At 60.1% G+C, this 22,656-nt stretch overlaps 1 protein-coding gene across 2 annotated transcripts; it reads right to left on the reverse strand.

Moving 5' to 3' along the window:
* Nucleotides 1–7,225: 7,225 nt before the first annotated feature.
* Nucleotides 7,226–17,606, reverse strand: CCDC124 (coiled-coil domain containing 124). Of its 2 annotated transcripts, none has more exons than XM_004422964.3 (5): nucleotides 17,583–17,606; nucleotides 12,611–12,780; nucleotides 8,451–8,640; nucleotides 7,814–7,928; nucleotides 7,226–7,666 (listed from the first exon to the last, which is right to left on the reverse strand). In XM_004422964.3, exons 2-5 carry the CDS (start codon nucleotides 12,767–12,769, stop codon nucleotides 7,459–7,461), a joined length of 672 nt encoding a protein of 223 aa, XP_004423021.1. In that variant the 5' UTR covers nucleotides 12,770–12,780; nucleotides 17,583–17,606; the 3' UTR covers nucleotides 7,226–7,458. The 2 variants fall into 2 exon arrangements, with proteins under 2 accessions (XP_004423021.1, XP_087299692.1); XM_087443566.1 differs by lacking the exon at nucleotides 17,583–17,606 and adding an exon at nucleotides 14,226–15,520.
* Between the last annotated feature and the right edge of the window lie 5,050 nt (nucleotides 17,607–22,656).

Consider the following 22,656-nt stretch of genomic DNA (forward strand, 5'->3'; position numbering starts at 1 on the left):
AACCCTCTCTGGGCCTCGGCCCATCTCCCCGTCACTGGGGGGTTGGCGGTGGGGGAGAAGCTTAGGGAAGAGAGCAGAGCATGAGCTTCAACGCACAGTAGGCTGGCAGGTGGGGGGTTCCCTTCCACTCTGCAGCGGGGCCAGCCCGGGAATCCCCGCCACACATAGAGAGAGACAGGCGGGGGAGAAGGGGAGGGGGCAACGGGGCCAGTCCCCCCCCCCCCACTGAGGATGGCGCGGGAGTGTTTCCAAGTCCCCACCTTCACCTCGGTTAGGGGATGTCTGCACATCCCAAATTTCGGGAGCGCGAGAGCCTTCCGAGGGGGAGGCGGTTCTGGAGCTGAGCCGGGGCTTGGCGTTGGGGGGAGAAATGGAGGGGGTTTCCCTCCCTTCCGCAGCTCCCCCTTTGAATCCCCCGAGACCGGCACACCCTGCCCGACATACGCCCACCAAGGGGAAGGGGAGCCCCGCGGGGTCCTGCGCCCCGCGACCCACCCCCCTGCCCACTCACCGGCCGAGACGGCCGCAGCGGCGGGGCCCGCGCCGGCCCGAGCGCCAAGCCAAGCGCACCGCCGGGCCGGGGCGTGCGAGCCGGGCCGGAGGGGGTGCACGCCGCCGCGGCGCTGCCCCCCGCCCGCGCCCTGGGCCCCGCCCCGCGGCCGCGCCGCCGCGCCCCCCGCCCCGCGCCGCCGCTCGCCGAGGGTGGAGGGAATCCCCCTCCGGGTCTCGCGCAAGCCCCTCCCCCAGGGGCGCGCCTGCAAATTTCCGGGAAAGCTCAAAAGGCTCGGAGGCCCCTCTGCAGCCGCCGGCCCCCGGCTCTCATTTCACAGATGGGGAAACTGAGACCCAGAGGGGGAGCCCCTGGCCGGGGCCCAGCGCCCGTGACTCTGGGGGCCTCGCTCCGGTGTTCGGGGAAGGAGCGCAGCCGGGGAGAGAGAGGAAGGCAATTAAGCCCCCGCGCCCCTGAGCGTGCTCTGGGGCCTGGGGGGTCCAGGGGGAACCCGGAGGCTTCGGGCAGCTGGTGACGTTGCCCAGGCTGGAAGGTCCCAGTGAGGGAGGGGGACCCCGGGGTGGCCAGAAAACAAACCACAGAAAACTCCTCTATGTCAGGGTTGGGCTGTGACGTCCCCCGTCTCCCTGCACGACTTGGGGACCCCGCTGAACGTGAATGGCAGAGGCCTGGGCGGCGGGACTGGGAAGGTCATTCTACCAAATCAGAACAATGCTGTTCCCGGGGGCTGGGTCTCCAGGGGATGAGGAGGGGGAAGCCCGCGGCTCGGCCCCTGCCGTGACCTTGGCCCTGCCCAGGCCGCCTTCTGAGCCTCGGTTTCCCTCCAGCGACTGCACAGCGCCCACCCCTGGGGGTCCCTGCGGTTTTCGGGAGCCTGTGGGGCTGCCGGCTGCATTTTGCTGTTCTGCTCCCCCTCCACTGCGGGAAGCGTGACGCCTTCCCAGACCACCGTGTTCTCCCTCCCCGCCCCTGCCTCCGCCGCCCCGCCCGCCCCGTCTCTGAACCCCCACCCACCTTCTGTCTTGGCCGGGGGTGAGGGGGGTGTCCTCTTGGGAGCCAGAAGGCTTCTACGAGCCTCCATCCTCTTTTGTTGTTGTCTTTTTCCCCTCTTTTCTTCCATCCATTCTAAAAATAGCCCTCCCCCTACAAATCCCCCCCACTCCCCGCCGAGAGCATCTCGTGAAAGGTATGCGCTCCCCGGGCGGGGTCCCGAGGCCGGAATTCCGCGGCGCGGGCAGGGCTGGGGGACGCGGACCGCGGGGGCGGGGTGGGGGACCACTGGGAGCGCATCCCCCTCCTTGTGTGTGCGAGACGCGCTCAGAGAGAGCCGCCAGCGTGACCGGGACCGTGCGTGGAGGAAAAGAACAAAGGGGCGGGGGGCCTCCGGGGTCTGTGTTATGGAGGCTGAGAGCTGACAGCAGGAGGGCTGCGGGAACCGCGGGGATCCGACAGAGGGGCGCCACCCAGCACCTCCATGGGGTTGACTCCGCGCCCGTGGGGGGAGGCTGAGGCCCGTGCCTAGGTCGGACACAGCGAGGGAGAGTCGGGAGCCAGCGGTGACAAGGTGGCGCATGGTGGGGGCGGTTCCTTGCCCCTTGAACCCCACAATTGCCCTATCGAGCCCCCAGAACACCCCTCCCAGTCCCACAGCTCGTCTTGTCCCCATTGTCTCCGCACAGTCTCTTCCTGACGCAGCCACAGAATTCCATCCTCACTCATATGACTCGTCACATCCCTGCCCCGCATAACCAGCACCCTCCTCCTTGCACCAACAGGAGGACCCTGACTCCCTCCCCCCGACCCCCCAAAGTCCCGCGCCATCTGACTTCCACTCCAGCGTTGTCCCAGCCCTTCCACTGTCTCCCTAGACTGCGCACCACACTCTGGCCACCCCCAGCGTCTGCCCTAAGCGGTCCAGCCTCATAGCCTTTGCATCTGCTGTTCCTTCTGCCAGGATCGCCCTTCCCTGGGTCTCCTCACCCCCTACTGTCTTTCAGAGCTTGGTCCAATGTCACCTCTTGCCTAGAGTCATCCCTTCTCTGGGCACTTCACTCTTCTCTGGGCATGTCACTCTAGTTTACTATCCTTGCTGCCCTCAGTCCCTGGTGTGGTCTGTTCACTTGTTCACCTTCTGCCTCCCGCAGGGGAATGTGGGGCCCGTGCAACCCCGGCCTGGCTGATGAGAGGAGAGGCCAGCTCTGACCCAGCACCACCCCAGGAGTTAGCCAGCTCCAAATAACGGGACAGCACCACCCTCTGCCCAGCTAGCGCCCTGGAAAGCACCCCTAGGACATGGCACAAAAGATCCAGGACCTGCTTCTGCAGGGGCATTACCAAGGACATCAGAACTAAACACAAGGTGCACCCACATGCCCCCCCCGCCCCCGCCCCGGGGGACCGCATAGCCATTTCCAGAATAACATGCCGCTGGGGAAAATGATCGCTGGGCCCGAGTTCCTGGCCTCTTAAGCAGACGCCAGGCCCAAGGCGTGACTGTTGGAGTGTTCAGATGGCAAAAAAGTATGAAATGCAAAGACGAGAAGTGAAGAGAGAGAAAGGCCCTGGAGGCTGACCTTCCTCTGTTATTAGCTTTTCCATAATATTTTATTATCTTACACGTTTTGAAACCAAAGGAGAAGATAAAAGGAAAATCGCTCTGTTGGAGGGTACGAAGGCCTAGAGAGGGTATGTGCCCCCATGGGAGGGAAAACGCAGCTCTCATGCTGAGAAATCAAACCCTCCCCAATGCTTGCGTCCACAAAATCCCCCTCCGAGGTTTCGTCGAGCACCTACTATATGCTCACGTGCCCAGAGATTGAGGGGGAGCCCGGCGGGTGGGGGTTCCCCGGGTAGCAGGCTTAGAGAGAGCCCTGAAGGAGGCGATGGCGGCTGGGACAGGCAGGGACATGTCACCTCAGCAGGGCCATGCCCATGGTGGAGAGTTTGGGTGGGGTGGGAGGGTTATGGGAGAGAGAAGGGCCCTGGAGGCGTAAGCGGGTGCCGCGCTTTTGCGCACTTCACTGCCTGGCCAGGACTCGCCCTCAGGCTGGTGTTCAAGGCCAGGGGGAGGGGAGATAGCATAGGAGGCACGCGGCGCGCAAGGCTGTGGGCACCAGGGAGGTGGGAGACAAAGGCATCATCCGGCGAGGTCCCCACGGCTTTCAGAAAGGCTCAAGGAACAGGCGGTGTGGGGGTAGGCAACCAAGATGAGGACTGCCAGACAAAAGGCAGGGCACGGAATGGGACATACTTCTAAAAATTACTCCTTGTTTATCTGAAAGTCCACTTCAACTCGGTGTCTTTTTTCTTTTCTAAATCCGGAAACTCTAGCCCGCGATCTTCTGGGGCAGCAAACTCCCTCCCTCTCCAGCCCAAACTGCGGAAGGAGGGGTCCTGAAGGTGCCTGCCCTCTCCCCAGCCTCCCCTCCCGTCACCCCCACACCCGCAGTGTCCCCTTCATGGGCTTCTTTGTCTCCGTCACATTGTCCGTGTCCCTTGGCTGCTCCCCAAGTTTCCCCTCTCTTCCTTTGTTGTCCCCCTCTCCCTATCATCCCGACCCTTCGCGTTTCCCCCACCTTCTCCGGCACCCACCCCTCCTCCTCTTCTCTCCCCATTCTCCCCTCCCCCACAGCCCTCTCCCCGTGCTTGGAGGCTCCCTCGGCGCCGACCGTCTCCTCGCCTCTCCACACCCTCCCCAGCCGATCCCCGGGGCCCTCGAGGGGGAACCCCGGCCGCAGGCGCGGAGCCCCACGCAAGGTGCAGAGCGGCCCGGCTTCCCCGAGGCCCGCGCCACTCCCGCACTGCGGCCCGCGCGCTGGGTTGCCAAGGCGACGGCGAGGGCCGGAGCGGGAAGCTCGAAAAGACCCGGCTCTCGCTCCCACCCCCGCCACCTCCTCAGCGAACCCCACCCGGGTTTGAGCCGGTTTCCCCGCTCCGCCCCCAGTGCGCCCTGCGGCGGGTGAGGATTCCCCGGCTCACAGGGCGGGAGTCGACGCACGCGCGCTGAGCGCGGCGTTCTCTGCCTGGCTCGCGCGCGACGGGACAGCCTTGGCGCGGGAAGAGAGCACCCCGGCGCAGGCGCAGGCGCAGTGCGCGCTCGGGGGGTCCCCCGCGGTCCCGCGAGGTCGTCTTGGCAACGCGCGCGTGGAGGACTAGGAGCGCAAGGAACTCCCGTCTCACGCCCCCTCCCGCGCGCTGCTTCGGAGCTGGGGATTCCCTGCTGCCTGCGCGCAAGCGCGAGCCCGGGATTCCGCGGGGGCGGGGCCGGAGAGAGAAGGGGCTTTTCTGTGGAAGGGAACAAAAGTTACTACCAACGTCTTTGTGTCTCAGGACTGAAGGCGGTGCTCTCAACCCGTCCTCTTCACTCTAATCCACCAGCCATCCCTCTACAGGTTCCCGGCAGAGCTTGCCACGCGCAGCTGTGATACCCTTCCTACGACGCTCACACACCAGCCCTGGCTCCCCATTGCCCTGGGATGAAGCCCCATTCCTCGGCCTGGCGTCCTCAGCCCAGATGGCTTCTTCCCTCGAGTTCATCACCATTGGTCCCCGACCTTCCCTAATCCCCCTCCTTTCCCGGCCACAAAGACCCCAACGTGGCCTTGCAGGAGGCTCCTTTGCCAAGCCCTTTTTTTTTTTTTTTTGAGGAAGATCAGCCCTGAGCTAACATCCATGCCAATCCTCTTTTTGCTGAGGAAGACCAGCCCTGAGCTGACATCTATTGCCAATCCTCTTTTTTTTCTTCCCTTTTTCTCCCCAAAGCCCCAGTAGACAGTTGCATGTCATAGTTGCACATCCTTCTAGTTGCTGTATGTGGGACGCTGCGCCAGCATGGCCAGACAAGCGGTGCGTCCGTGCACACCCGGGATCCGGAACCGGGACGCCAGTAGCTGAGCACGCACACTTATCCGCTAAGCCACGGGCTGGCGGCACAAAGCCCTTCTTCAGGATACGCCCTTCCCAGGCACCATCTCCGCTGATTCTTGAGATAGCATAGGGTTAGATACTGGTTTTGGTCCCATTTTATATAAGACAAAACTGAGGCTCAGACCCATTAAAGCCCTGGCCGAAGGCCCCAGAGGTAAGAGGCCGAGGCCTCCGTTTGTGAGGAGCCATCTGGGCTCCTGCTCCTGTTATTTGGCTGACACCTTCGGCCCCAATTCTGGGCCCTACCACTGCCCCTGCTGGCTTCCCCCGAGCTCTGGGCGCTTGCTAGCTGTGTGCCCCAGGCAGGTGGCTCCGTTTCCCCATCTGTAAAGGGAAGCAGTATGTCACAGGGCTGCCTCAGGGCTCAGTGAAATGATAGTACCATGTGCCAGGCCAGCACTCAGTATCCAGCAGATGCTTCTCACAGCTCCCATCCCCCACTCCTTGGCAGGGACTCTGCGGGGCTCCTTTCCTCCATCTCACTTCCCTAACCCCCATGGAGCCCTTCCTGCATGCCTCACATGGCCTCTGGTCCTTGTCTCAGGGTGGGTTCCTGGGGTAATCCCCACACTAAGCCAGCACTCAGGACATGCTGGTTAGTTTTATGCCACCTACCACCGTTTCAGGCCCCTCCATACTGCACTTCAGCTGTACGCAATTATTAATGGCACCCCTTCCTTGAACAGGAGAGTTGTGACCTCCAGGCCTTTGCACGTGTGGTTCCTTTGGTCTCTTCTGTCTCTTGTGTCTGCAGGGAGAATTCCTATGCATCCTTCAAGGCCTCCCTCCACGATGCCTTCTACCTTCCTCCCTTGGGGCAGAGCCTGGCCCCACACAGCTGAGGCCATCTGAGAAGGTCTGCATCCGAGACCTGAGATCAGGGAGAACAGTGTTCTTGGCAGGAGGAACCAAGAGGGTGTAGGCCCCAAGGGGGAACAAGCCTACTGTATTGGAGAAGCTGAGAGGGGAGTGGAGAGTGGGGAGAATGGGGGCCAGGGGCCGGAGAGACAACCTCGTGGGCACAGGGAAGGTGTCACTTGAGTGGCAGCCACAGCAGTGACCTGGTAAATGCCTGGACCCCACCCACACATGTGGGCCCACCCCCAGAGGCGGCCCTCTCTGCCCACTCTGTGAGGCTGACCAAGCTCTAGGAAGCTGGCACCCAGTTCAGATGGCACCCCACCCTCCCCAGACACTTGGCCTCTGATGGGACGCTCATTCCTACCCGGACCCACCTGCCTGCTCCAGCCCCAGGCCCTTGCCTGCCCCGTGCCCTGCCTCTGTGATGGAATCTGACTCATCGCCCACAAAGGCCCACTCTGAAGAACTCTTCCACCAGGAAGCCTGCCAGGACTCCCCCAGATGCCTCCTGGTTGGAATAACAGCAGAGCAGCCAGCATTTCCTGACCCCAAGCAGTATGTGACCTGGCCCTGCCTGACTCTGAACCAGAATGTCAGGATGCCAACAACTCGCCTCCAGCTCTCCTCTAGTTCTGTCCCTGAAATGCTGTGTGAGCTGGAGCCAGTGCCTCAACCTCTCTGAGTTGCCTACTTGCAACAACCCAGCAAGGCTTCGGTGGATAGTGGGACAGGCCCCTCACTGGGCAAAGGGCCAGCGCCCCCAAAGGAGGGGGCGCCATGGGAGCCAGCCACGGCTCTCAGCTAGCTTGCTGCGCCAGGAGGGACGCTGGGGGCCTGTGACTTCTCTGGCTGTGCCAGGGCACTCCCTCACTCCAGCTCTCCTCTCCCCACCCCCCCGCCTGCGCACGTGGATTTCAAGCGCACACGCTGCCTCACCGACAGCCTTTATTGGGCACTCAGCCCAGGGCTCTGCGCGCGTGAGAAGGGAGGTGTCACTCGGAGCAGGGACCCTCGAGCAGGAGTGGCCGATGATGCCACGTCGCCGCCAGGACACGCACCGGGGCCCTGAACCTCTCTGTCACCCTCGGAGATGCCCCAGCGGGAGGGCATGTGGGGTCACGACGCTGACCGCCCACGGGGCGGCTCCCTCAGTTCCGGGGTCACTTGGGGGCGTTGAAGGGCACGGCCCGCTGGTTCATGGGGTTGTCGGGCGAGCGCAGCCACTCCTTCTTGAGCAGCTGCTTCAGCTGCGACAGCCGCATGTTGGGGTTCTCCTGCTTGAGCCGCGGCAGCTGCGCCTCCTCGAAAGCGGTGAAGGCCGCCCGCATGCGCCGCTCGGGGTGCCGGTCGCCCGCCTCCTCCGCCACGCTGGGGCAGGACACCTGCGTCAGGGGTCTGGAGGGCGGCTCCGCCCCCGCCCCCAGAGGACTAGCTCCGCCCCCTGGAGGCCCGGCCCCACCTCCGGGGGGCTAGCCCCGCCCAGGTCCAAAGCCCCGCCCCGCCCCGCCCCATTACCTGAGCACGGCGATGGCATCCTCAATGGTGCGCGCCTCCACGCTGCCCTCCTCCAGCACGCGCCGGTTCACGTTCTCCTCCAGCGGCACCTCCAAGTGGCTCTTGGCTTTCTCGGCTGGGGGCGGGCGGGTGACAGAATCATACACAGAGACAGAGAGAGATACGCAGATATGCAGAGTTCCAGGGAGATGACAGAGACACGATGAGGGAAGAAGCGAGGGGAGGGAGGGAAGGAAGCGGGCAGGCAAAGAATGATGCGGGGAGGAGAGAAACGCCCCTTGAGCTGGGAAGCTCTCCCACGACAGCCCTACTGGGTGGCCGGTGCTGCCCTCCTAATTTCCCTGCAGCGGAGCACACAAGAGGCGCCCCCGACGTGGCTGCTGTCTCCTCAGCCTAGGGGCACCCCATTAACGACCTGGCGACCCCGGGCGGCACAAGCTGGGGTCGGGTGCAGAGCAGGTGAGTACATGCGTGTGTACACCCGTGTTGCCCGTGCTCTGAGCCAGGCTTGCCAGGACGCCGCCAACCCACCCCGCCCCATGCAGAGCCCAGGCAGCTTCTCTGGGGGCGAGGGTGGGGCCCACCGCCTATCCTTTAGCGGGTAAAAGGGCAGCTCCAGAGTGCGCCGCGGCCCCACCTGGGTCCGGGGCTTCCTTGTGCTGGTGGTCCCGGCGGAGCGTCTCCTCAATCTGGGCGCGGGTGACCTTGCTGGGAGCAGCCCCCCGGGGGGCCTTGCCGCCCTTGAGCTTCGAGTCCTCCTCCTCCAGCAGGCGCTGCGTCTCCTTCTTGCGCTCCAGCTGCTCCAGGCGCCGCTTTTCCTTCTCCTCCTGGGGGACGGGGTGGTCAGGTTCGGACCCCTCCCTGCCGCCTCGGCATCCAGGTTTCACCTCAGCCAACGCAGACTGAAGCCCTGCTGTGTGCTGGACCCCGTGCTGGGTGCACCACGGGCCTCCCATCCCACATGACTGTGGGAACAACAGGGAACCTGGGCCAGGGCAGGTGGGCGGAAAAGTGCCGCCTGGGCTGCAGGAGGAGCCAGCCAGCGGGAGAGCTGGGCACGGGAGAGCCCTTAGTGGTGGCAGTGGTGACTGCAAAGGCACGACAGAGAAGCAGCACAGAGGCTGGTGTGGCTGGAGTGGGGAGAGGGAGCAGGGAGGGAGAAGAGGCGGTGTGGGCGAAGCCCAGGCCACAGGGGCCTCAAGGCCCCGGGGAGGGTCTGTGTTGGATTCCAAAGGCCACAGGGGCCACAGGAGGCTCTGGACCAGCTGGGGCAGGGGTTTTGCCCTGATCGCCAGGAGACTTTGGGGGAGGCACGGTTGGAGTCCCCAGCCATGTGTCACAGGGGCTGGGCCTGACCCCACCCTGGCTCCCCAGGGAGGCCCTGATGCCAGTGGGACAAGGAGACATCTCGCCTGCAGGACTTGTCCTTGGCCACTGCTCCTCCACCACTCCGGGGGGCAGAGCGAGGTGCTGGTTCCCTTATGGCGGTTCGGCTGTGGGCTTGGAAGGTCCTGGCGCCTCCCACCCAGTGCCCCCACGGGCCCTGCACCGCAGGTACCCCTGCCTACCCTCCCACTGCCCGAAACTCTGCCCTCTGCCTCCCAGGCCTCGGGGACGGCCCCTGTGCCTGCTGTGACACTGTCACAGCAGGTCTAAGTGTCCCAGAAGAGAGGTGGATGTTGTGCTTGAGGGCACCCACTGGGCCTCTTACCTCCTCTTCACCTGCATGGCAAGAAAGTGGGGGGTGGTTAAAGGTCAAAGGTGTGCGAGGACAGCTGCGAGGCTCCCACTTCTGTACTCGGGTACCTTGGACAGTCCTGTTGCCCCGTCGGTCAGAGGGAACATGCTCCCAAGGCTCCCCGAGCCTCCGTGGTGCAGCACACCTCGTGCTCACTCTGCCCCCACATGGCCCTGCCTCAGGGCCTTTGCACTAGCTCTTCTTGCCTCCTGGAGTGCCCTTGCCAGCCTCCTCCCCTGGTTAACTCTGGCTCATCCTGAGCTCCTGGCTCCCCATCCACCCTCTCCACCACACAGCTCTTTCTTGTGTTCTGAAAATCCCCATTTTCTGGTCTTCCCATTATCTGGTTTGTCCCGAAGGCAGGAGGCAGGCCCTGGCTGGGGTTGTGAACAGCTGCCTTCCAGTTCAGCACACAGCAGGTGCTTGGTGAAAGTGTGTGGAATGAATGAATGAGTTCCAGAAGCCTCCAGTAACTCAGGAAGGACATGCAGCATGCAGCCATGAGTCTCTAGGGACATGGGACTGAGGAGGGAGCACAGGCATTTATGCTGTGACATTCAGCAACATTTTTTTTAAAAGTCACTTGCAGGGGCCGGCCCCGTGGCTTAGCGGTTAAGTGCACGCGCTCCGCTGCTGGCGGCCCAGGTTCGGATCCCGGGCGCGCACAGACACACCGCTTCTCGGGCCATGCTGAGGCCGCATCCCACATACAGCAACTAGAAGGATGTGCAGCTGTGACATACAACTATCTACTGGGGCTTTGGGGGGAAAAATAAATAAAAAGTTACTTGCAGTTTTTAAAAAAGGGCAATTAGCGACTGGCAGCCTCTGGTGATGGGTGAAGGATGAGTCCATTTGGTGGAATATTCTGGAGCCATCAAAAATGAGCCTCATAAAAAATGGAGATGGAATCCAGAGAGTCAGGTGCTCATCGCTGCACTGCTTAATATGGAACAAGTGAGACAAAATGCCAACCTCGGGGCCGGGCGCTGAATTATGGCCCAGCCTGTGGCTGCTGCCTGTCGGCTGGGGGAAATATGGCTGTGGGACCCCACTTAATGGAGGGCACAGGCTTCAGGCATCGGGTGAGAAAGGCCTTTGGTGTTACAGGGGGGAGGTGTATTGTTTTTTAGTGTTTTGGAGCAAGCATGGAGTTGCTTTTTTAATAGAAGCAATATCTTTTTTTTTTTTTGTGGGGAAGATCAGCCCTGTGCTAACATCTGCCAATCCTCCTCTTTTTTTGGCTGAGGAAGACTGGCCCTGGGCTAACATCCGTGCCCATCTTCCTCCACTTTATTTGGGTCGCCGCCACAACATGGCTTGCCAAGCGATGCGTCGGTGCACGCCTGGGATCCGATCCGGCGAACCCCGGGCCGCTGCAGTGGAGCGCACGCACTTAACCACTTGTGCCACCGGGCCGGCCCAGCAATATCTTTCTAAAGCAGCTCTCGTGTAAGAAAAGAAAGGGGGACCAGGTGTACGGCGTAGACTGCGGGCCCCGCGTGCCTGTCAGCAGGAGAGAGAGACAAACCCCAGGAAACCACTAACGGTGAAGAAGAACCATCAGCTGCTGCATGCAAAACAGTCAAGAGGGCCTGCCTGGGAGGGCGCAGGGGCCGGTACTGTTCTAGAGAGCAGAGGCTGGCCAACTCTGGCCCTCCACCTGCTTTGGCCATTTAGCCTGTCTGTGAATGGTGGCTCTGGGCTACTGTGGCAGGCCAGGTAGCGCTGTGAGCCGGCTGCCCCTGCTGCGCACCAGCCTCTGCTCACTGCAGCACACAGGTGCTCTCTGAGCTCCAGCCTGGGGCCTGGCCGCCCTCAAAGCTCACAACAAGCCCGAAGCAGAGCCAGGGCTCGGGCTAGTGCCGGCCAGCTGCAGCCCTCCCCCCAGCGCTGTGACCCGGGCTTCCTGCCTTCTCTCGGTTTCCTCACCTGGAGGATGGGGATGACCCCAGGGTCCCAGGCCTGGGCTGGGCTTCTGCCTCTAGGACTGTCAAAAGCTCTCTGGCTTTTCTGTCTGGGTAATGGATCTTTGGTGGACATTGTTTTTCCTTTTGGGTTTTCAACTTTCCCATATTGTCAAAATGTTGACCGTCATAAAGACAATTTAAAGACCCCCATGGACTGGGGGGGGCGCGGGGTGCACAGTGACGTGTCCAATAAGAACAAGGCAGGATCCAGCACAGAAAGACAGTGGGAAAACCTCGCACGCAGACGCGCCCAGGCGCCCCATAACTGGGCGGGCAGGGACGGGGCATCGCCACCAAGATTTTCCGCATCCTTTGTCAGTTTCCCAATGGAGAAACCGATTTTTTCTGTCATGTCCTGGGTCAGGGAGCAGCCCCTGGGCTCCGGGCAGCGGTGTGTGACCCACCCAGGGAACCAGGAGGGTGGGCTAAGACGAGTCTCTGGTGTCACCTACTGGGCCCAGCTGTTCAGCATCAGCCCTGAACTACTCCCCAGACACCAATTATGCCCCCACTGTGTGCCTGGCACTGGGGCCCATCAGGGGACAGCCAGCCATCCTTGCCCACTTCTGGAAGCGCCTGGAAGCCCCAGGTTAGAAGCTCGAATCAGCATCTCCCAACCTCGGCACTGCTGCCGTCTGGGGCCCACTCAAGTCTGTGCTGGGGGCCATCCTGCACACTCTAGGGAGTTGAGCAGCACCCCTGGCCTCCACTCACCAGATGCCAGTAGCACCCTCCACCTGCCGGTTGTGACAACCAAACTGTCTCCAGACTTTGCCAAGTGTCCCCTGGGTGCAGAGTGACTCCAGGGTGAGAACTGCCAGTCTCGCCCAACCCTGGTATTACACAAAGGAGAGAAACAAGCCCATGGAGGGCGGTGGCTGCCTCACTATCCCCTAAACATGCCAAGTCCTGGCTACCCCAGGGCCTTTGCACGAGCCATTGCCTCTGCTTCTGCCCCCCCTCCCTGCCCTTGCTCCATGTCTGAGGCCCTTCCGGCCAAAGCCTTAGGATCCCCCGGCCCCCTTCCACCCTGTTTCCATGTTGACTGCCTGCCTCGCCCACAGGCATGGGAGCCCAGGGCTCACCCACCTTGCGTTGCTCCTTCCTCATGACGTGTTTGTCCTCGTCCTTCCAGTAGGCATCCTCCAGCTCCTTCTGCTTCCTGGCATCAGCTGCCGCCTTGGCCTCAGCCCTCCGTGCCCGGGCCGCTGCCGACTTGGTGTTCTCGCCCTGGAACTTCTTGGGCATCCCTCAGCAGGCTGCAGGAGGAGGGCGGGGACCAGTGAGCGGGGGCATCCACCATCAGCACCCCCAGACTCACACCTGCACAGCCAAGACCCCCTTGACGCCTCAATGGCCGTGTCTGTAAAATGAGGGCTTCGGACTTGGTGTTCTCTCTTTTTAAAAAAATTTATTGAGAGGCCGGCCCACTGGCTTAGTGGTTAAGTTTGCGTGCTCTGCTTCAGCGGCCCAGGATTCACGGGTTCAGATCCCGGGCATGGACCCAGGCACCGCTTATCAAGCCATGCTGTGGCAGGTGTCCCTACATATAAAGTAGAGGAAGAGCGGGCACAGATGTTAGCCCAGGGCCAACCTTCCTCAGCAAAAAGGAGGATTGGCAATGGCTGTTGGCTCAGGGCTGATCTTCCTCACACACACACACACACACATTTATTGAGGCAAAATTCACATAACACAAAACGAACCATTTTAAAGTGCACAATTCAGTGGCATTTAGCACATTCACAATGTTGTGCAACCATCACCTCTGTCTAGTTCCAGAACATTCCCATCACCCCACAGGGAAACCCCATCCCCATGAGCAGTCACTCCCCATCCCCTCCCCCAGCCCCTGGCAACACTAATCCGCTTTCTGTCTCTGTGGATTTGCCTGTTCTGGACGTTTCATAGACATGGAATCACACACTGTGTGGCCTTTTGTGTCTGGCTTCTCTCACTCAGCGTGAGGTTTTCAAGGTTCGTTCATGTTGTAGCGTGTGTCGGGGCTTCAGTCCTCTCTGTGCCTGAGCACTATTCCACTGTGTGGAGGGACCACATTGTGTTCATCCATCTGTCCACTGATGGACACCCGGGTGGTCTCCGCTTTTCGGCTCCTACGAGTCACGCTGCTGTGGACCCCTGCGGGCCAGTCTGGGTGGGGCCCCTCCCACTCTGCCACCCATGAGACCTTAGTCCCAGGTCTGCCAGCCCTGAGGCCAAGTCCCCTCCTCCTGGGTAAACAGCTGCCGTGAACCGCTCCCAGTGACCCGGCCCAGGGCGGCGTGGCGGGGAGATGCTCTAACAATCGCGATTCGCGATGCTGCTGTCCCGCAGGCAGGTGGCCTGTGCAAGGCCCATGCTGGGTGCCGGGGGCAATGACGACACACACAGACGGCAGGTGCCCCCTCCCCACGCCAGGCCCTCCACTAAATGCTTTCTATGGGCCAACTCAATCGAATGCCCCCCAATTCTTAAGCAGGCGGACGGTCCTTATTCCCGTTCTGAGGTGCAGAAGCCAAGGGACCCGGCCGGGAGGCAGGGGCTGAGCCTGGAGTCTCACTTGGAAAGCCTGCCTTTCCGGAGCGGAAGGGAAGGCTGTGCGGCGGAGAAATTGAGAGCACCCTTCAGAATGCTGACTGAGGACGCACGCGCCGTGCGCTCCAGGGCACGGGCCTTCAGCTCTCCGAGCCTCAGTTGTCCTCACCTGGGAAACGGGCTGGTGTCCCTCAGTCTTGGGCCGTTCTCTCCCACCCGGAACATCTCCAACTCAGCCCCCTTGCTGAACCTTAGAGAAACCAAGCGAGCATCCAAGAATGAAGGGGAGAGAGTGTGGGGGCCATCCTGACTCAGGTCCACCAGGCAACCTCCCACTCCAGCCTCTTAGCTGTGTGACTCGTGGGGCAGGGGCTCGCATTGTGGAGCCCCTGGAAAGTCTCACACCGTCTCCCGGGTGCAGCAGCTGCATGCACTGGGCCAAGAGCTTTACCCAGAGTGTGCTGGTGACGACTCACACCCAGGGAGGCGGCAGCTGAGCTGAGACCTGAAGGATGGGTCCTGGCAGCCCTGTGAGGACGCACAGGTGAGATTTCTGGGCAGAGGGCACAGGAGGTGCAAAGGCCCCGGGGCAGGCAGGAGGCCATGCGCTATAGGAAGTATGGAGGCCACTGAGGCTGGAGTGGGTAAGTGAGGAGGAGATGGAGGGGGAAGAGGGTGGGAGGGCACGGGGCTGACAGGGCATGGTCTTACAGGATGAGGAAGAGCAAGGGTTTTATTCCGTGGGCACCAGGGAGCTGTTAGGCAGCTTCGAGCAGGGCACAACCACACTCTGATTTAGGCTGCTCCAAAGCCGCCTCTGGCTGTCACGTGGGCTGAGGGTGGGAGCCAGACACTGGGAATTACGAAGGTGCACTGGGCAGAGCCGAGGAGGTCTGGCGTGGGATGGAGCCATGCGATGATAATAACCAACGCACACTGCCCTCCACGCCAGGGGCATCCTGACCGCTGCATCCCTGGCAGGGGTGGGGCTCTCAGCCCCAGTTTACAGATAGGAGCCTGAGGCTTTGAGCGGGTAAGCGACATGCTCAGGGCCACACAGGGGGTTAGTGGAGGGGCCTGGATTCCCACACAGGCCCAGCCCCTCAGTCCTGACTCTGTGCTCCTAACCATTGCCCACCCCAGGGTCCTGGCTGGCCCCTCAGTGACATCAGTGCAGATCAGAACTCTGAGGCCTCCGGGGCCCTGCACTCCACAAGGAGGGGCACCCCTTCCAGGCGGAGCCTCGGGGGTGAGTCCTGGCTCTGCAGTTGTAGCTGAAGTGCTCCCCTCAAGCCTGTGTCCTCATCTGGGATGCAGGGCTGATTTCAGTCATGGATGCTGGGGCTGTTGTGGGGTCGGGTCTGCCAGCCTGATCCCACGCTCCTCCCAGCTGCTCCATGGCCCCCAAATCAAGCATTCACTACTGAGCGTCTACAACGTACCCCAAGGAAAACCCCTCCTGGATTCTCCAGGGGAGTGCCAAGAAGTGGGGGTCACTGTCCAAGTTACAGATGAGGAAACTCCCCACCCTCCTCTCCCCTGTCCCCCACACTCACTCAGCAGCAGCCACACTAGCCTCCTTGCCATTTTTCAAACATAACAAGCAGGTTCCCACCCCAGGGCCTTTGCACTTGCTGTGCCCTCCACCTGACTGCTCTTCACTCCTCTTTTTACCCAGTTAACTCCTATTTAAACTTCAGGGTTCAGCTCAGGTGTTGCCGCCTCCAGGAAGGCTTCCCTGAGACACCCCCTGACTCTGACCACAAACTTCTCTCTGAGGCACTCGCCTGAGTTGCGATCTTATGTTCATTTATATGATGATTCACCAAATGTCCATCTTCCCCACCAGGCTGGGAGCTCCGTGAGAGCAGGGCCAGGACTGCCTTGGCCACCACTGTGCCCCAGTGCCCTGCACAGTAGGGGTTCAATCAATGTTTTGAGCAAATGAATGAACAGTGTTTATTTCCAGGGTTCCCTCAGTGTTTACCTCACACACTGTCCAAACTCAGCTTCTCACCGTTCTTCCCACCAACCTCCCTCTCCCACCCCAGGGCCTTCGCTCTTGCTGTGCCTCTGCCTGACCCACCCTCCCGTCCCCTCCTGTGACCTGGCCCACTCACCGGGGCTCTCCCCAGAACTCCTTCTCCCACGCCCACTGTTCATGACCCCCAACTCCACCCCAAAGCCTGATAGGGTTTCTCTGACCCCTTCTTGAGGCCAGGACTGAATGTTTATGTCCCTCTAAAATTCCCATGTGGAAGCCCTAACTCTCAATATGAGTGTATTTGGAGACAGGGCCAGTGAGGAGGTGATAAAGGTTAAATGGGATCATAGGGTGGGCCCCTAGAAGGGCAGGAGACGTCAGAGCTTGCTCTCTCCACCACGTGAGGACACAGTGAGCAGGTGCTGTCTGCAAGTCAGGGAGAGCCCACACCAGGAAGCATATTGGCTATCGCCTTGATCTTGGACTTCCTGCCTCCAGAACTGTGAGAAATACATTTCTGCTGTTTAAGCCGCCCAGGCTGCGGTATTCTGTTATGGCCATCCAAGCTGACTAAGACAGACAGCCTTTCTTTTCCCTGTGGCAAACACTCACACACAGTCACTCACACGCCCCGAGCACCGAGCCTGTGTGGGACTCTGGGGAAAAGGAGGCACCACTGGGCCTTCTGCCCGCATGGGACTCCCAGGCTGGCTGGGAGATAGACAATGAGAGTGACAACCCGTGATCAGAGATGTCATGGGGACACGCAGGGCCCTGGGGAAGCCTGGAGGGGACTTCTGACCCAGCCTGTGGGGGGGGGGGCGGGTTCAAAGGGTTTCCTGGAGGAGGCATCTAAGAAAAGGCCTAAAGGAGTGGGGAGGCCCGAGCCCCCAGGAGTGTGGGGGAGGCAGGCTGGGAAGAGGGGATTTGTATTCCAGGGTGATGGGAAGGTGCGGAGGGCTTAGAGCCAGGGGGCGATCTGCAGGTCAGAGCCCCCTGGGGTTGGTGAGGAGGTGAACTCGAGGTGAGAGACAGAAGCAGGGAGCTCAGGCAGGGGTGCGGGGAGTGGCTCTGGCTGGGCAGAGAGTACATTTAAGGGGGAATCGGGACGCAAGTGGTTGACTGGATGTGAAAGTAAAAAACAGATGACGTTCAACGCCGCCTCCACCAAGAAGCCCTCCCGCTATCCCTTCTGGGCTCCCCCAGCCCGCCGTCCATCTCCCCAACCCTGATCCCACTACAAGAGGCGGGGGGCGTCCATATCCATCTCTGTCACCCCCAAGCCTGGACGCTGCTCAGGGGCAGGGCCGGAGCTGGGTGACCTCGAACATGACGCTGTCCCTCTGGGTCTCAGTCACCCGCACGGGTAAATGGGGACAGCCCCAGAGAGAGCCGGCGAGACTAGGCGCCGGGAGTGCCTCCGTCTCCGAGCACCCCACCTCCAGCTCTCCTGCGGGGGTGGTCCGACCCCGAGCCTCCACGCCGGGCCCACCCAGCCGCGCCGCCGCCCCCCGGCTCCGCCCGCGCCGCGGCCGCTCCTACCTCCTGCCTTCAGCGCCGGCCCGGTCGCGCCTCCGTGACGTCACCGCGGAGCTTGCGCGGCGCGCTCCCGGCGGCGCGCGCTGATGACGTCCGGCGCCGGCGCCATCTTGGTAAAGGAAACGCTGCGCTGGCCTGCAACGCGGGCTAGGGTCGTGAGCCGTTTCTTTTCCTCTTCAGGAAGCGGAAAATTTATAAAGCCTCCTCCGCTGCGCCTGTTTCAGATATTGGCGAGCCAGGAGGGGCGGGTAGAAACTACAATCTAGAGCCTTGCCTTTACCAAGACGGCCGCTGCCCGGAGGCAGGCTGGCGGCCTCGGCCTCACCGGTGCTCCGGCGGCGTCGGCCAGCGGGCGCCGCAGCCCGCGCTCCGCGCTGTGCGGGCGCTCTCCTCGTCCACGTTCTGTGCCTCCCTCCTGCGAGGCTGGGGAGAGGGGGGACAGGGAAGGGGGCAGAGAAAGGAAGGCACTCCGCGCCGTCCACGTGGGGAAACAGGCTCAGGCAGACCACGAGTTGAATTTGGCTAAAATGTAACCTTGAGTGGCTTGAATACCTCGCCGATCCCTCCTCCTGGATTGCTTCCCTCAACACACACAGCTCGCAATATTCTGCACTTTATTATTTTGTTCAACAGTTAGGTTTGGGGGGCCACTTTGTCCTGGCACCACGCTTTAGATTTTCTGCATTTACTAAGCCTCAGTGTTCTCATATGAAAACATGGCAGTACTAGGGGCCGGAGGATGGTCACGCTGGGCCTGGCTGTGGGGAGAGAACAGGGTATGGATTTGGGGACAGTTCAGGCAGGACGAGTTGACCACAGTCTGTCCTCTGAAAGGCAACCTCGGAGACACTGCTGGGACCTCAGTCGGACAGTGTACCTGCCTTGCTCTAGGGACTAGTGTGGGTCCCCATTGCCCTGCAGACTCCCCCCACCTCCTCATCTCCCCTCCCCTCTTCCCCATTCTCCCTCAGCCCCAGCCACGCCCGACTCCTGTCTCCAAATTGCCAGGGAGGCTCCTGCCTCAGGGGTGTCGCCAGTGCTGTTCCCTCTGCCCGCAGCTGTTCCCTTGGTCAGCTCTTCACCTCCTTTAGGCCGTGGCCCCAATGGCCCTTCCTGAGAAAGACCTCCGGCCTCCGCGGGTGCTTGGTGCTCCAGCCCGCCCTCTGTTTAATTTCCATCCACTGACATCGTCTGTTTATTGGCCTGTTTTCTGTCTCTGCCGTGGCTGTGAGGCCTGGAGGATGGAGCCCGAGCCCTGGAAAGGTGTTTGTCACCAGGAAGAAGGGGATCACATAAACATTTATTGTTGTTGAGTATCCGGTTGCAGGGGCGAGGAGATGCCAAAGGCAACACCTAGTTGACCTTCCAGTGGTCAGGAGCCAGGTGTAAACAAAGACAATGAAAAAGAGAGCCGGGCTTGTCACACCTTCCTGGGGGAGGGAGCCTCTGCCTCGTATTGACGTAACTGAGGGTGCAGGTCAAGTGAATCGTTCCGGAACAAGCCAGGTCTGCAGGCTGACTTCTGCTGCGTCCCAGGCACCCCCACCGCAGCCCGGCTCCCTGTCCTGAGGACTCTTGGCTTCTGTCTTCCCGATGTTCTACAGCCCTTAGATGCCCACACTCTCAAGTAGGTATGAGGGACCCACTGCACGCCTGTGCTGGGAACACAGCGGCAAATGAGACAGACTCGGTCCCTGGTCTCCCGGCCTCAAAGTCAGGAAGTCCCACGAAAAATTATGATCTTAACTGTGGCCAGAAGATATGCCTCGATTGGGAGTGGGTTATGGAAGCCGGCCTGATCAGAGAGGCCTTCTCGGGGGAGGTGGCACTTAAGAAGAGGTGGGTGAAGAAAGGGAGAGATGGGCGTTCTGGTAGAGGGAACAGCATGTGCAAAGGCTGGGTGGTGAGTGTAAAGCGAGAAAGAACAAAGCAGGCCCTGACTGTGGTCGGCTGGGAGTTGGCCTGGTGTCCACAGCTGAGCCGTGCGTCCTCCTGTGGAACATCACCCCACGGGACATCAGCATCCAGTCTGGCCAGGATGGAGTGAGACGAAAACAACCCTCCGTCTGTGTGACCACAGACAAAAACAGGGCTTTGTTCAAGCCACAAAAACGGCCAAACCTCAAGCCAGCCCTGATGGCCTGGTGGTTAAAGTTTGGCTCTCCCCCCACTTCGGTGGCCCAGCTTCGGTTCCCGGGTGCAGAACCACACCACCCGTATGTCAGTTGCTGTGCTGCAGGGGCTCACCTAGAAGAACTGGAAGGACTTCCAACTAGAATATACGACCACGCACTGGGGCTTTGGGGAGGGAAACACGGCCAACCCTCCCTGCGTGTCTCTGGCTGGCGTGAGTGCAGTGTTCGCCCACTCGGCTCCTCGCCCCTCCCAGGTGAGGGTGTTAGCACACAGAGACGCCCCCGCCTGCAGTGTGTGCCCAGTCCAGAGCGCACTCCACTTCCTTGAGCCCTCCCCCAACACCCTCTTCTGGAGGCGCTGCATGGAGCCCTGGTGATGGGCCGGTGCGCCCACCTCTGTGTGACCACAGGTGTGCTCCACGTGGCATTTGGCTGGATGGTGGCGACAGAAATGGAGGTCCTGTGAGATTCCCACAAGACCCTTGCTTCCGCCAGCTGGGACCTGCGAGGGATCTCAGGGTGCAGCCCTCCTAGCCTCTGCCACTGCGGACCCCACCGTTCCGCAGCCTGTGGCCACATCACTGCAGTCCCTGCCGCCCTCTTCACATGGCTCCTCTTCTTGTGTCTTCTCCTCTCCTGTCTCTTACAAAGATGCTTGTCCTTGGATTCAGGGCCCACCCTAAATCCAGGATGACCGCATCTTGAGGTCCTGACCTTAATGACATCTGCAAGGACCCCATTTCCAAATAAGGTCCCAGTCGCAGGGTCCAGGGGTCAGGATGTGGACGTCAGTTTTGGGGACCACTGTTCACCTTGTTACAAGTGCCTTGAGCATTGTGTGTCCATAGGGGAAATGCCTATACGGAGAGGACAGGCCTAGATCCAGTGAGTCACCCTCGAGTCAGAGCTGGTGGCCGGGGGGCCGACCTGTGGCGTGGTGGTTAAGTGCGCCCGCTCCACTGCTGGCAGCCTGGGTTCAGATCCCGGGCACGCACCGCCGCACCGCTTATCAAGCCATGCTGTGGCAGCGTCCCATATAAAGTAGAGGAAGATGGGCACGGATGTTAGCCCAGGGCCGGTCTTCCTCAGCAAAAAGAGGAGAATTGGCATGGATGTTAGCTGGTGACCGAAGTGTTCTGAGGGTCTCCTCAGACCAGCATCCTTTGGACAGACTCATCACCATTTTGAAATCTGAAAAGGAAAAGAGAGAAGAGAAAACCCTATAAGGGCATTTCCTCCGATCCTATCTTTGTGTCTGAGACCTGCGAGGTTGCACGGGTACCATTGCCGTGTTCTCGTGGGGGCTTCTCCATGTGAGGCTGAGCCTCATCTGGGCCCAGCCCCCGCTTCTCTCACGTTGCCATCAGGCTGACTCACACATGGCTCTGTGGGCACCATCCCACTGGGACAATCTGGAATGCAGTTGGAACATCACAGTGGCCGCTGTGGGGCCTTTCGTTGGCCAGTGGTCTTAGAGCAGAAAGAGAACAGCGGTCACAAGGCCGTGATCTGTTGTGTCCGTCTAAATGGAGAGACCATTTGGTCAACACGGAAGACCCCCCTTCCTTTGTCTCAGGCTTTGGGGTGTCCACAAGAGGTGCTGGCTCTGCATCTTATGGCTTGATGAGATCATCAAGGGCCCAAGTCGACGCTGAAACCAGGTGTCCTGACTCTGTTTTGCGTGTGTGCGGCTGCCAGATGGGTTTTCCTGCACTGAAACGCCTCCCCTGTCCCAGCAGAAAGATCACAGCGATCCTTCAATGGTGGAAAGGTCACGTCTGAAGCCCCCTCCCCTCACATCTTTTTCTGTCCCTTTCTCTCCCTTTTCTCCTCACTTGGGAAACTTTAAAGATGGTTTAAAGGAGAAATCATTGTCTTTCTGTGTGTATTCTCGGAGTGTTTACTCCAGCTCACGGGACAAAGATAACAACAACAACAAAGAAAGATAGCCAAGACACGGACACAACCTTGGTGTCCATCAATAGATGAATGCATAAAGAAAATGCGCTGTGTGTATATACAAAATGAAATATTATTCAACCATAAAAGAAGGAAATTCTGCCATTTGTGACAACAGATGTGATACCTGCTCAAGACAAGGTTGACATGAGGGAAGCCATGTTGTAGAAAAGAAGCCCTATTGTAACTTTGAATGACCTCTGACACACTAACCCAGCTGGCTATGCACTCTCCAGGAGATCTAACTGCTCTGTGGATTTTACGACCCCTGCTTGTGCACGTACCTCCCAGCTGCGATAAGATAACTTTGTTCTTTTGAGTTCCTTAGGAATGTGATGACCCCTGAACAGAGAGTCTATGCTAATAGCCATCATCAGTGAAAACTGAAAGATCTCGTGTGGCACTCCCTGTCTGTAACACCTGAGGGTCAACATTTCTAACTCCCTCCCCTATAACCCACCGGCCTATATAACTGCTGTAAGATTTCGTGCCCCTTAAGATGGTTCTTTTGGACATGAGTCAGCCATCTTCCCCTTGCTGGCAAGCTCTAATAAAAAGCCCTTTCTCTCCTACCTCCTTGCCTCTTGACTACTGGCATGTCTTGTGGCGGGCAGACGAACCCCCTTTTTGGGCAGTAACAAATGGACCTTGAGGGCATTATGCTAGTACAATAAGTCAGACAGAGACAAATACTGTATGAATATGGTGAATCTAAAAAAAAGTAATTGTTTTTTGAAAAGATCTTTTACTTTTGAAAAACGTTAAATTCCTCATAACATTGTTGTTTATTGCTGTGTAAATATTGCTTGTCTTTATGACTGAAATCATCTCTCTAACAACCTGTTGTACATTTCTCTTTCCCATATTCAGGCTCCAAATTCAGAATGACACAGCCCTGAAGATGTCTTTATGCCTCCACTCCTGTGGGTGTCCTGGAATGCCCTTAGGTATCGCAGACATTGGCTCCTTCACCTACAGAAGCA

Source organism: Ceratotherium simum, chromosome 18, assembly GCF_057802395.1.
Source record: "Ceratotherium simum simum isolate JZ-2026a chromosome 18, ASM5780239v1, whole genome shotgun sequence".
Lineage (NCBI taxonomy): Eukaryota > Metazoa > Chordata > Mammalia > Perissodactyla > Rhinocerotidae > Ceratotherium > Ceratotherium simum.

What these genes read in the sequence shown, in the direction of transcription:
- CCDC124 (XM_004422964.3), bottom strand. Translation starts at nt 12,769, where the DNA reads ATGCCCAAGAAGTTCCAGGGCGAGAACACCAAGTCGGCAGCGGCCCGG. An exon ending in TGAGGAAGGAGCAACGCAAG is followed by an intron (nt 8,641 to 12,610) that starts GTGGGTGAGCCC and finishes CCCGTCCCCCAG; the next exon opens with GAGGAGAAGGAAAAGCGGCG. An exon ending in GATGCCATCGCCGTGCTCAG is followed by an intron (nt 7,667 to 7,813) that starts GTAATGGGGCGG and finishes GTCCTGCCCCAG; the next exon opens with CGTGGCGGAGGAGGCGGGCG.